The following is a 13,218-nucleotide window of genomic DNA, read 5'->3' as shown; positions in this document are numbered from 1 at the left end:
GTTATCTGAAATCCTACCACCTAGAGAATCACTTGCTAATTCTTTTGGGTGAAGATCCTTCCAGAGCTTTTCTCATGAAAAAAATATATGTTCAAATATATATTACAAAGATGGGAGAATGCATAGGGTAATGTCCTGTAACCTGTGTTTCTTCCTTAGAAAAATATGCTGTGGGCCCGGTGCAGTGGCTGACGCCTGTAGTCTGAGGCACCAGGACCCCCAACCACTGTCCTCTGCTGTCCCTTGCATCACACCCAAGGGCTCCTGTTCCCTCCCCTGACCAAAGTTCTTACTTCCTCCGCTAGGGCACAGGTGATGTGCCTGTAATCCCAGCACGTTGGGAAGCCAAGGCAGGTGGATCACTTGAGGTCAGGAGTTCGAGACCAGCCTGGCCAACATGGTGAAACCCCGTCTCTACTAAAAACACAAAAACTAGCTGGATGTGGTGGCACATGCCTGTAATCCCAGCTACTCAGGAGGCCGAGGCAGGAGAATCGCTTGAACCCGGGAGGTGGAGGTTCCAGTGAGCCGAGACTGTGCCACTGCACTCCAGCCTGGGCAACAGAACAAGACTCCATCTCAAAAAAAAAAAAGAAAGAAAAAAGAAAGAAAAATATGCGATGAATGGCTTCTCATGCCACTGGATAAACCCCAGTGGTTCTCTTTGTGTAGCACCCAATACCCTTGTCACCTCAACTGGCAGCTTCTGTGCGACTTTTTTGCTAACATTGATCTCTCCTGTCCCTCCCCACCTCTCCCCCACTCTGGAAGGCATTGGTCTGGCGTCTGTGGTCATCGAGTCATATTTGAATGTCTACTACATCATCATCCTTGCCTGGGCTCTCTTCTACCTCTTCAGCTCCTTCACCTCTGAGCTGCCCTGGACGACCTGCAACAACTTTTGGAACACAGGTATCCATCATTTCAGCCCCTGGATGTTGCCTAATAGGGGCTGGGCTGCGGTGGCTGGTGAGTCCAAGCAACGATGGGGAGTGTAGCAGGACTTGCCTCACAGCCAAGCCATGTGGGCTCCTGGGCCAGCTCTGCTCCTTAGCTCCTCTGTGGCCCTCAGGCCAGCCACTCGGACGAGTCAGTGTGGTTGGGAGAACCCAGAGGGACTGTATTAAATGGCTGCAAGGGTTATTGCCACTTACTCATTCGTGCTCTTAACAAGCACTTACTGGACACCTACTGCATGCCAAACACGGTGCCAAGGGCTGGAGACGGGTACAAGGCTGAGCAAAAGCAACGGGGACCCAGCCTTCACTGTGTTTACAGTCTGGTGGTAAAAACAGACAAATAAACACAACCACTACAAATTGTGATAGGTGAACGAAACTGCAGAAACAGTAGAACAAGGGGAGGGAGAAGTGTCATCTGAGGCCTGAAGTGAGAGAGAGCCCAGCATGGGAGCAGCATTCCAAGCAGGGGGAAGAGCAGGTGCAGGGCCGCAGTCCTTTGACCCATCAAGTGGAGAGACAGGAAGTCAGAACGGGCAAGAGGGGAGAGTGCGTTTCGTACCAGCCGCCCATGGCGGGACTGAGTAGATCTGAAGCCTGGATACTGTCTGAGGTTGGCAGGGCAGCCAGGTGAGCAGCCATATTCACAGGGAACAAGAGCAGGGGGAGGAAGAGCTGGCCCTATGAGCCTCCTGATGCTCTGGAGAGTGGGGGCTCCAAAAGAAGCTCCTGGGGCTAGGAGTGGTGAGGACCACTAGGCTGCAAGGCCAGAGGGTCAGGGGGACTAGGGTATAAGAGCATCTCTCTCCCCTTTGTCCCTAACCTTGTCCCCAACAGAGCATTGCATGGACTTTCTGAACCACTCAGGAGCCGGCACAGTGACCCCACCTGAGAATTTTACCTCACCTGTCATGGAATTCTGGGAGTAGGTGCTGGGCCCATTTGCCACATGTGAAGAGGCTCCAAGCAGAGGAAATCTGGATGTCTGAGCTGTGCAAGTCTGAATGTCTGGGGTGCAAGTTTAAGATTCTGTGTGTGCTTTCCAGCACCTCCTCCCCCGCCCCACTCCAACCCCACACATCACGGAGGCAGGGGAGAACGCTCTCACATCTACCCACACGGGTCCACGGAGACTCACATCTATCCATCATGTCCACCTTCACCCCCACATCCCTACCTCCACGCATATGTCTGCCCACACATGTCCAGTGGGGTGCTGGACACAGTCTTCACAGCCTTAGGAGAGCTGAGTGTGCATGTCTCTTCCCGGTGCCATGCTCGGTGGTGTCATGCTGGTAGCTTGAAATTGCCCAAGGCAGGAGTGCTCACATCAAGACATGGGCACACCCTCCACTCACAGACTCACCCTCTCACATGACAACTTACCCCTTCACATTACCTGTGCCCACACTCGTCCACCTACATTCCCACACAAGCCTGCCTGTACTCTCTCACACTGAGCTAACCCCCACGTAGGCACCAATGCCCTCACACATGAATGCCCTCAGAGTACCGGACCCTCACACCCATGCACGCAGTTCCAGTACCCCATCACATGTGTAGAAACTAACACACATTCAGCCCCTCCACGGGATACCCACACATTTGCCCATCAACCTGCATATATAAATATCTACTCTCTAAACGCTCATTTATACATTCCTCATCTCTCTCTCTCTCCATCTTTCTGTACAAGAAAAAAATCTGGGTGAAAGATACATATAGGATGATGGTAGTAGTTTGGTCTATGGGAACGTGGCCTGACTGTGGGGGAGGTGGGGAGTGGGGGAAGCCCTGGAATATGAGATCTGTGGGGTCAGCTCTGAGAATCAGGAGACTTGCTGACAGACGCAAACTGTCCCCTTTAGCCTTTCCCCTCATTACTTATTTTTCCCAATCCTCCAGGAGGCGAGTTCTGGGCATCACCTCGGGCATCCATGACCTGGGCGCCCTGCGCTGGGAGCTGGCCCTGTGCCTCCTGCTCGCCTGGGTCATCTGCTATTTCTGCATCTGGAAGGGGGTCAAGTCTACAGGCAAGGTGAGATGTCCTGCTTCCTGGGAAGCTATGGGGACACTTGAGGGGGACCCTCTGGAGAATTGATTTCTATTAAGAAACTACGCTTCCTGAGCAGTGCAGGGGAGATGCATAGTGAGAACAGGGGGAGCCACAGAAAGGCGGAGCTTAGCTCAATGCAAGGAAAGTCTTTCTTTTTCAATACGATTTTAAAAGTCCGGTTTACATAAGAATATTCAGGGCGGCCGGGCGCGGTAGCTCACGCCTGTAATCCCAGCACTTTGGGAGGCTGAGGCGGGTGGATCCGAGTTCAGGAGATCAAGACCATCCTGGCTAACACGGTGAAACCCCGTCTCTACTAAAAATACAAAAAATTAGCCGGGCGAGGTGGCGGGCGCCTGTAGTCCCAGCTACTCGGGAGGCTGAGGCGGGAGAATGGCGTGAACCCCGGGGTGCGGAGCCTGCAGTGAGCCGAGATCGCGCCACTGCACTCCAGCCTGGGCGACAGCGAGACTCCGTCTCAAAAAAAAAAAAAGAATATTCAGGGCAAATTAGAAACAGAAAAGTCCCATTGTTGGAGCTAATCACTGCTGGCAGGTTGGCACTGCTAATCTCTGTTCATTTTTGCTGTGTTGCCTTCTGGTTTCTCTCATATGTATGTGTGTGTGTCTGTATCCATTAGGTGTGGCTATGACATCATTAGGATCACACGCTCTTATGACTCACTTGTTGTTGTATTTAACAATATAGCAAGATAATTTTGAGTTTGAATTAGCAAACAGAACTGTCTTTGAGGTGGTGAGTTTCCAGTCATTGAAGGAGTTCCCACCAAGAATGGGCAACAATGGGCTTGTCACATAGAGAGAATTCAGATTTGAGCATTATTTCCAACCCAGAGGGCCGGAGACTGTGCTTCATGCCTTTTTAAAGCCAGGAGTGCTCAGTAAATGGGCTTCTCTGCTTGGCCATACGCTGAGTCTGTTCCCGCAGCAGCCTTTCCCCTCCCTGAATTGTAACAAGTTGGTAATAGGGATGATGAAAGTGGTCATCGTAGTAATAACAGCACAGGCAGTATCACTGCTGCCACCCAGGGAAGGAGCTGAGTTTGCTTAGTGGCAGAGTAGAACACCCCAGAGCTCCGGCCACCACTGCTCCCCCAACCATTAGCCTGGGAAAGTACAGTCTAACTTTCCCCACAGATCACTGTGCAAATCTGGTCACCTGGGTCACCAGGGGGCAAGGAGAGAACAGCCAGGTAAAGGATTAAGAAAGACCAGATTCTGGACTTTAAATTAGTCTTTGCCCTGATTTGATCATTACACATTATATACATGTACAGAAATACCACTCTTTTTCATAAATATGTACAGATTATGTACATACCTACATGTTGACTAAAAATAAGAGGAAAAAATGGTCTTGGAAAGGTTATGGGCTGGAAGCCTGTACCCTGCCTCCCCCCTGTCTTCCTCCTCCCCTCCCCACCCTTCCCCTGCTGATGCGTATCTCACACCCTGTGGGGAGCACGGACCCACTGGAATGTGTAAAGGGAGGTGTGGAAAGTTTCTTGTGTTTAGCCCCTCTCAGCTGTCTGTGAGGCTGGGATTGAGCTCCATGTGACTCGAGCTGCCTGTGGGGCGTGGCCGGAGGGCCACTGCATCCCCACCAGGAGTGACCTTGGCCTGCCCCCCACTTCCAGGTAGTTTATTTCACAGCCACGTTTCCGTACCTGATGCTTGTCATTTTGCTGATCCGAGGTGTCACCCTTCCCGGAGCCTACCAGGGCATCATCTATTACTTGAAGCCAGATTTGTTCCGCCTCAAGGACCCTCAGGTATGTACCGTGCTGGGACCACTTCCCCAGGTGCCTTCCCCACCCAGCCAAGTCTGTAGTTTTGAGAGTCTTGTATTGCTTTTTCCTTGGTTTAAAAGCAATAGATGCCCACTGGAGAAAAATTAGAAAATATGGAAGAAAGCTATAAAAAAGAAACTAAAAATCTCTTGTAATTCCACCACTCAAATATAACTTTTTTTCTTAAACAAATTTTTTTTCTCTTTCTTAGAGACAGGGTCTGGCTCTGTCCCCCAGGCTGAAGTGCAGTGGCACCATCATAGCTCACTGCAGCCTCAACCTCTTGGGCTCAAGGCATCCTCTCGCCTCAGCCTCCTGAGCAGCTGGGACTGCAGGCATGAGCCATGGTTCCTGGGCATTTTATCTTGATATTTTGATGAAGCAGCCTCTTTGTCCCCAGGTCATAGCTGCTTAAGACACTATGTATAGAGATCTTAGTTGAATGAGACAAGTGACTCCTAGCTGTGTCCTGCAGATAGGCCTTGGGTGCAGCCATGGTTTGTAGATTCCCCTGGAGAAATCCAAGCAACACACATGTATTTGGTCCTCACTAAGTGCCTACAGAACCAAACCGAAACTGGGCCCCACTGGGGAGGATATCACCATGGAGACAGGAGGGCGCACTCAGGGAGGGTTGGGATACAAGAGGGAAGCACTCAGGGAGCGCTGAGGGGCCAGGCTGGTGCTGCAGGGGACGGGTCTGGATCTCGGGTCACCCTGGCTCTGGGCCCTGGGGGCTGCCTCTACCTCTTTCTTGGGGTTTTGTGTAGGTGTGGATGGATGCGGGCACCCAGATCTTCTTCTCCTTTGCCATCTGCCAGGGGTGCCTGACAGCCCTGGGCAGCTACAACAAGTACCACAACAACTGCTACAAGTGAGAACAGCGTGGGCCGGGGTGGGGCGAAGGAGGGCTGGGGCCTGGGGGTGGGCTCTGGGCAAAGACCCATAGTCTCTGGGCCCAGACCTTCCTTATTCATTATACGTTGTATCAGACTGACCTTGTGGGTTCCTTTCCCAGACTAAATGTCTTTCTTCTTCCTTTTCTCTGTCACTTCTCTCTTTGTTGTCTGCCACCTGATTTTTGTCTTTTTCTTCTACTGTCTTCTTCCCATGCTGTCTTCCCTTCCTCCCCTCCTCTGTGCCTCCGTTGTCTCCCCCTTCTCTCTCCTCGGTCCCCTCTCACTGTCTTTTGACCTCTCCTCCGGTGACTGATCTCTCTCTCCTCCTCTCTTTTCCTCCCTGTTCCTATCTGCCCTTGCCCCACTCCCACAGGGACTGCATCGCCCTCTGCTTCCTGAATAGTGCCACCAGCTTTGTGGCTGGGTTTGTTGTCTTCTCCATCCTGGGCTTCATGTCCCAAGAGCAAGGGGTGCCCATTTCTGAAGTGGCCGAGTCAGGTAGGTGCCACTTTGCTGTCTGGGGCCTGAGGGGAAGGAGAGTCAGAGAACACACTTCTCTCTTGCTGAAAGGCATGAGTCCCAGAAGATGGGCAACATGATTTATTTATGGGTAATAGGATTTAATTTTAGCATCTGTGGCAGTGCTTAGCACAAAGCAGGGCTTCCATTACCATGAGAAAGAGGAGGGGGAGGATGATGGATCGTAGATAGACCAACACTGGATGGTTGGATGGATGGATGGATGGATAGATGGATGGATGGATGGGTAGATGGATGGATGGATGAATGGATGGATGGATGGATGGATGGATAGATGGATGGACGGATGGATGGATGGGTAGATGGATGGATGGATAGATGGATGGATGGATGGGTAGATGGATGAATGGATGGATGGATGGATGGATGGATAGATGGATGGATGGATGGATGGATGGGTAGATGGATGGATGGATAGATGGATGGATGGATGGATGGGTAGATGGATGAATGGATGGATGGATGGATGGATGGATAGATGGATGGACGGATGGACGGATGGACGGATGGACAGATGGACAGATGGACGGATGGATGGATGGGTAGATGGATGGATGGATGGATGGATGGATAGATGGATGGATGGTGGATGGATGGATAGATGGATAGATGGATGGATGGATGGGTAGATGGATGGATGGATGGATGGATGGATGGATGGATGGACAGATGGATGGACGGACGGACAGATGGACAGATGGACAGATGGACAGATGGATGGATGGATGGGTAGATGGATGGATGGATGGATGGATGGGTAGATGGATGGATGGATGGATGGATGGATAGATGGATGGATGGATGGATGGATAGATGGATGGACGGATGGATGGACGGATGGACGGATGGACAGATGGACGGATGGATGGATGGGTAGATGGATGGATGGATGGATGGATGGTAGATGGATGGACGGATGGATGGATGGACGGATGGACGGATGGACAGATGGACGGATGGATGGATGGGTAGATGGATGGATGGATGGATGGATGGATAGATGGATGGATGGTGGATGGATGGATAGACGGGTAGATGGATGGATGGATGGGTAGATGGATGGATGGATGGATGGATGGATGGACAGATGGACAGATGGACAGATGGATGGATGGATGGGTAGATGGATGGATGGATGGATGGATGGATGGGTAGATGGATGGATGGATGGATGGATGGATGGATGGATGGATAGATGGATGGATGGATGGATAGATGGATGGATGGATGGATGGATAGGTGGATGCATGGATGGATGGATGGATGGATGGATGGATGGATGAATGAATGGTATGCTTCCCAGGCCTGGAAAGAGAAGAATAGTGGATGGAATCACCCTTTCCTCTTAAAGTGCCTGCACAGGTACACACACACACAGTGCTTAAAGAGACGCCTCTTCCCCAAGGGCAGCACACGCCCTGGAGCCTCCCTGACTGTGCTGTGTACCTGGCAGGTCCCGGGCTGGCCTTCATCGCCTTCCCCAAGGCTGTGACTATGATGCCCTTATCCCAGCTGTGGTCCTGCCTGTTCTTTATCATGCTCATATTCCTAGGGCTGGACAGCCAGGTACGTCACTGCAGCCCAGCCTGCCCTGCCATGGTGACCCTCTTGCCAGCCTCTGCTTGTCCTGGCACTACTTTTCCCTCACTCCCACTGCCCTGACCACAAACCTGAGGCCCCCTCTGCTGTCCAGGGCTTTTCCTTGGGGTTGGGGGTGTGGCCTGGAGACCTTCTGGTGTGAAGGGGCCACTGGCTTTGTGCTCCCAGCCTTGAGCCTCTGCATGCATGGATGCTTCCTCCCAGATGTTCCTTCAGCTCGAGCGGCCCAGCCCCAGCTCCTGAGCCCTGGGGACAGAACATATCCCCCCTCTAACCCTCACTGCTGAGACTCTTTGTCATGGAGTTGTAGTTAAGGGCAGGGCTGGCTCACCCCAGGGCACCCCCATTTCTTCCCTTTGTGCCGCTCCCTGCACCTTTGCATCAATGTGGATGAGCCAGGGGAAGTGGAGGCCAGGGCGGGTGGCCAACAGCCAGCCCCACACCCTCTCATCTGGTTCCCCTCCTGGCCCACAGTTTGTCTGTGTGGAGTGCCTGGTGACAGCCTCCGTAGACATGTTCCCTAGGCAGCTCCGGAAGAGCGGGCGGCGCGAGCTCCTCATCCTCACCATCGCTGTCACGTGCTACCTGATAGGGCTCTTCCTGGTCACCGAGGTGAGCTGGGGCCGCTGGCCTGCAGGCCAGGCTCCTGGGGAAGGAGCCATGGGGGGCACTGCTGACCCTTCTCAGAGCCTCACTTTTCTTATCTGCTGACGAGGGGTGTGGATGCCTGCCCTGCCTCTCCACAGTGAGGTTGTAGGGACCACACAACATGCATTTGTGAGGTCTCTTTTGGTTGCAGGTGACAGAAACCAATACAGCTGGCTTAAGCAGAAAGGGGAACGTATTGGGTCAGGTTGCTGAAAACCCTAGAGATATCTGGGTTTCGGCATGGTCGGATCCAGCTGCTCTTGTGACACTGTCAGGAATGCTCCTTGGTCTCCTGTGACTTCACTCAGAGGCAGGTTTTCCTCCTGTGACATTAGGGATGGTTGCTGGGCTTACCTGTTACTGTCAGCCAACCCAGAGGAAAGAGAGGGCCCTTTTCCTGAGAGTGTGGCAAATGTCCAGGCTATGACTCTTATTCAAGCCTGGAGTAGGAAGAGAAGGATACTGCAGTCTAAAAGGAACAAAGAATGAGGGGGTGTCACTTTCCAGAAGAGGAGATGCTGGGCAGACGAGATGATGTGCGTCCACCACAGTCTCCCAGTGCCCTTGCAGATGTCAGAGGTTATTGTCCTGATGTTGACTGGGGGGCCTGAAGGCAGAGGCAGACAGGGCAAACTCCTTTTAGATGCAAGGAATGGCATCCCACAGTCCGGGCAGGAGTGCACCCCACATGGGCATTTGCCATCTCTCCGAGGGGTGGAGTGTGTCCCAGCCCTGCACCAGCCATGCCCCAGCTCCACGCTCTCCCCACAGGGCGGGATGTACATATTCCAGCTGTTTGACTACTATGCTTCCAGTGGCATATGCCTGCTGTTCCTGTCAGTGTTTGAAGTGGTCTGCATCAGCTGGGTGTATGGTGAGTGGGGTGGGCAAGCAGGGTGGGAGAAAGACCGTCTAGGCCAGCCAGGGGCAGGCTTTGCCTGGGGGAGGCAGTTCTCTGGCCCTCTGGTTTCTGTGTGTCTTTGCGCTGTTGTCCTGCTTCTTCTTACTGGGAAATTTACCCGTGGCTGGGAAGCCTGGCATTTTCATGGCAGCAGGCAGAGCTGTAATGATGACAAAATGGATTTCCTTCAACAGTGAGAGAATGATCAATAACAGTGCACAGTGCACAGTGTCCTCGATATGGAGGTGGCCAGAGGCCCTTTGCTACTGGGAATCTTAGTCAGAAGGGATGTTTATCGCCACTTAGCCCAATCCTCCACAAACTCCCACACTGCCTTTCCAACAACGAGGTGATCACCCAGACTTTGAGTACTTCCATGGACAGGGAGCTCATCCTGTGTTTTTGAGGTAGTCTTTTCCATATATGCATTTCTTTCCTATACTGAGGTGAATTCTGCCTTTCGCTGACTTCCGCCAGCAGCCTGGCCCCCTCAGACTGAGATAGCTACCATACTGAATGCTGCAACAGCCAGGTGGTGACTATGTCCTACACCAGGAAGGGGAAGAAGCCTGATTCGCTGAGCCAATGCACGACTGCGTGCCAAGATGGTTGGTCTCACACACTTACAGTCTGTGCAGGGGGAGAGTGAGGCTCAGAGGGGTTCAGTCTCTTGCCTAAGCTCACATAGCAAGCGGAGAAGCCGTCGTCATACCCCAGGTCCCTCTGGCTCCACTGCACCACGTTAGGTGAACCCAGTGCCAATGTCACAAGGCTCAGGGTAGAGGTCCAGTGGGTGCCACATAGTAGGGCCTCAGGAACAGCCATGAGTAGAAAAGACTTTATTTTGCTACCCTAAGCCTTCCCACGTGTGTCCATTCCTCTCCACGGAGATGTTCCTTCCTTCTCACCTCAGGCATCTGATGCCTTCCGGTTTTCCCCAACTCCTTTTCAAAACTTCTTCTCAGAGGGGACCTGCTAAACTTGATCACAACAGGTGGAATGGCTGATAAGCCTTGACATGGTCGCTCACCCAGCAAAATATCTGGCTTTTAACTTTGGCTTTTCACAGTCAAAGGAACGACTCTTTAATGGTGTGATTTCATGCATCAGGGATCAGTGGGAAGGTATTTTGGGTGGGAAGGTAGAGAGGCCCTCCAAGTATCTTTACCAATCAGTGATTCTTTACTTCTTAGAAGACTGGCTCTGCCTAGAACTACAGCAAATGTGGAAACCGCAGGAATGAAACAAAACAAAATGAAGCCAGTCAATGTTTTCACTAAACACAAATTAACTTTCTTACCATGCTTTTTTGGGAACTCAGAGGTGGTTCCTCTGGAGTCTGGAATCTAGACCACCGTCCTGTTCCCAGTAGCCCTCTAGCGTCTATGAGTTTTCTATGATGTGCTTGAACAGCGGGACCCTTGTTGTTTCGCTGTTTTGACTTGAACCAAATTCATCTCTGCCACCCAGGTAAACAGGTGTTTGTCTAACCATTGAGCCCCATTTTGGGCTCACACCACTCCTTTGTGGTTAGAACAGTGGGGTCTCCATCACAAGACAGGGAGGCAAGAGATAGCACTGACAAGAGATGGCAGCAGCAGCGTGTGGGGGCAGCCCCTGCCTCGTGACTCAAATGCATCTCATGCAGGGATACAGGGTGTCAGGGAGGCGTCTCACTCACGTGCCCTGTTCCAGTTTCCCTGCACAGGGCGGGGGTGAGGGAAGAGCACAGAGCCAAGTGGGTCTTTCCCAGACACCGGGAAGCTGTTCTCACCCTCTGGCTCTCACACTCTCCCACGCCATGCCTGCTCAGGGGCGGACCGTTTCTATGACAACATTGAGGACATGATTGGCTACCGGCCATGGCCCCTGGTGAAGATCTCCTGGCTCTTCCTGACCCCTGGACTTTGCCTGGTATGTGCCCACCAGCTGCCCCTCTATCCCTTCCTGCCCCCAGAAGACTCCAGAGATGAGGGAAAGGATGGCTGACATGCGGGGCTCTTTCCCCACCTGTCCAGTCTACCGTGGGGCCTGGTCCATTTCCTGTTCTATGTTGCCTTCCCTGCTCTTCTTTCTGGGGCCATCTTATCCACCCATAAGTAGAATCTTGTTCTACTTCCTGCTCCATCCCTTCCTCACAGTGCCTCCTGCTTTTGCCTGATTTCTCAGTGGTTGGTCTCCTGTCTGTCTGAGCTTCTCTTCTGAGCCCCTCCCTTCCTTTGTATCACCTCCTGTCTCCGTCTGTGATGTGAATGATGCTCTTCTGAGCCCCTCCCTTCCTTTGTATCGCCTCCTGTCTCCGTCTGTGATGTGAATGATGCTCTTCCGAGCCCCTCCCTTCCTTTGTATCACCTCCTGTGTCCGTCTGTGATGTGAATGATGCCTTGGCCTGGGATTTGCAGGGGCTTTTACTCTTCCACCTTACAGACATGCTGCAGTGCACCTGACTTGTCCTCTGTCCTTGGCCGTATGTAGCCGCGGAGAGGGTTTCAGTCACCCCCTCTCTCACCCATGGCTGCCCCTTCCTTCTCCCAGGCCACTTTCCTCTTCTCCTTGAGCAAGTACACCCCCCTCAAGTACAACAACGTCTATGTGTACCCGCCCTGGGGATACTCCATTGGCTGGTTCCTGGCTCTGTCCTCCATGGTCTGTGTCCCACTCTTCATCGTCATCACCCTCCTGAAGACTCAGGGTTCTTTCAGGAAGGTAGGTGGTGCAGGGGAGAGTGACCTCTTAAAGGAGGGCACTGAGAGAGGCTGGACTTGGGGCAGGACACACAGCTGGGGCCAGGGAGCAGACACAAACTCTGAGTGTGGGGCAGCTCTTCAGTCTCACAGAATCTTAACGAGACGAACTTTGAAGACCAGTCCAGTGGCTTTTCAGAAATGTTCTGAAAAGTCCTAGAGTCCTAGACCTGCAGAATCTGAGCTCCCGTGGATGATCTGGGCAGGCTAACCGAGGGCAAACTGCTGAAAGGTTTAGGAGAAAACTAAGTCACAAACATGAACAGGAAGGTGCCCAGACACAGAAGGTTTACAGACTATAGATTTCCTTGCCCTCGGAAAACTGATAACCAGCAAGCACAGTTCACGCCACACACAGGCTCCTGGCTTCTTAACTCTGCCTGGGGACACATACAAGAGGCTCCCTGTCTAGAGTTTGGGACATGTCCTCCTGGAAGGAGCTATAGCCAATGACCCACAAAGGTAGAAATCTATCTTGCCTATAAGTAATAGAAAACCCAACCTACAACAGTTTTAGCAAATAGGCTTATTTGTTTTTTACATTTCAAGAAGGTCAGAGATTAGGGCTGCTGGTATTTGGTTTGGCTGCTTAAAGAGGCCCTTAGGGACCAGACTTTTCCTGCATTTCTACACTTCCATCCTGGGCATGCTGTGTTTTCATCATCGTGTTTATCGCCTCATGGTCACAAGAAGGCTGTCATGATTCCAGTCATCACATCTGCGTTTAAGGCAAGAAGAAGGAGGGAGCAGATGGTACCAATAACAACAACAACAACAGTCATACCAGTACCACTGATAAGAAGAAAAATAATAGATACTTATTGAGCACATAATAGTAATAATAACAATAATGACAATAACAAAAATAGATATTTATTGATCACTTACTCTATGCCAAGCACTGTTCTGTGAGGTGTGTTCTACCATTATTCTCAATTTACAGGTAAGAAAATTGAGGGGGATTAAATTAACAGAGGGGTTAAGTGAGCAGCCTTACATGGCGCAGGTCAGTAGCAGAGCCAGGACTGGAACCCAGGCAGTGCACGCTTGTTCGTAGTCACG

General features: G+C 51.8%; 1 protein-coding gene across 5 annotated transcripts in view; it reads left to right on the top strand.

Annotated features, from left to right (window-relative positions):
* Nucleotides 1–13,218, top strand: part of SLC6A12 (solute carrier family 6 member 12) — a 29,995-nt gene that overhangs the window by 15,481 nt on the left and 1,296 nt on the right. For all 5 annotated transcript variants that reach the window (XM_054442593.2, XM_054442592.2, XM_054442591.2 and 2 more), the window contains 11 exons: nt 772–912; nt 1,797–1,884; nt 2,865–2,997; nt 4,673–4,807; nt 5,596–5,699; nt 6,098–6,222; nt 7,718–7,830; nt 8,338–8,475; nt 9,283–9,385; nt 11,226–11,326; nt 11,948–12,118. In XM_054442593.2, the coding sequence (XP_054298568.1) occupies nt 772–912; nt 1,797–1,884; nt 2,865–2,997; nt 4,673–4,807; nt 5,596–5,699; nt 6,098–6,222; nt 7,718–7,830; nt 8,338–8,475; nt 9,283–9,385; nt 11,226–11,326; nt 11,948–12,118 (1,352 nt within the window). The remainder of the gene's footprint in view (nt 1–771; nt 913–1,796; nt 1,885–2,864; nt 2,998–4,672; nt 4,808–5,595; nt 5,700–6,097; nt 6,223–7,717; nt 7,831–8,337; nt 8,476–9,282; nt 9,386–11,225; nt 11,327–11,947; nt 12,119–13,218) is intronic.

Source organism: Pongo pygmaeus, chromosome 10 (assembly GCF_028885625.2).
Source record: "Pongo pygmaeus isolate AG05252 chromosome 10, NHGRI_mPonPyg2-v2.0_pri, whole genome shotgun sequence".
NCBI classification, from domain to species: Eukaryota; Metazoa; Chordata; class Mammalia; order Primates; family Hominidae; genus Pongo; species Pongo pygmaeus.
The sequence above is the reverse complement of the archived record's forward strand: the minus strand, read 5'-3'. Positions and strand labels throughout refer to the sequence as shown.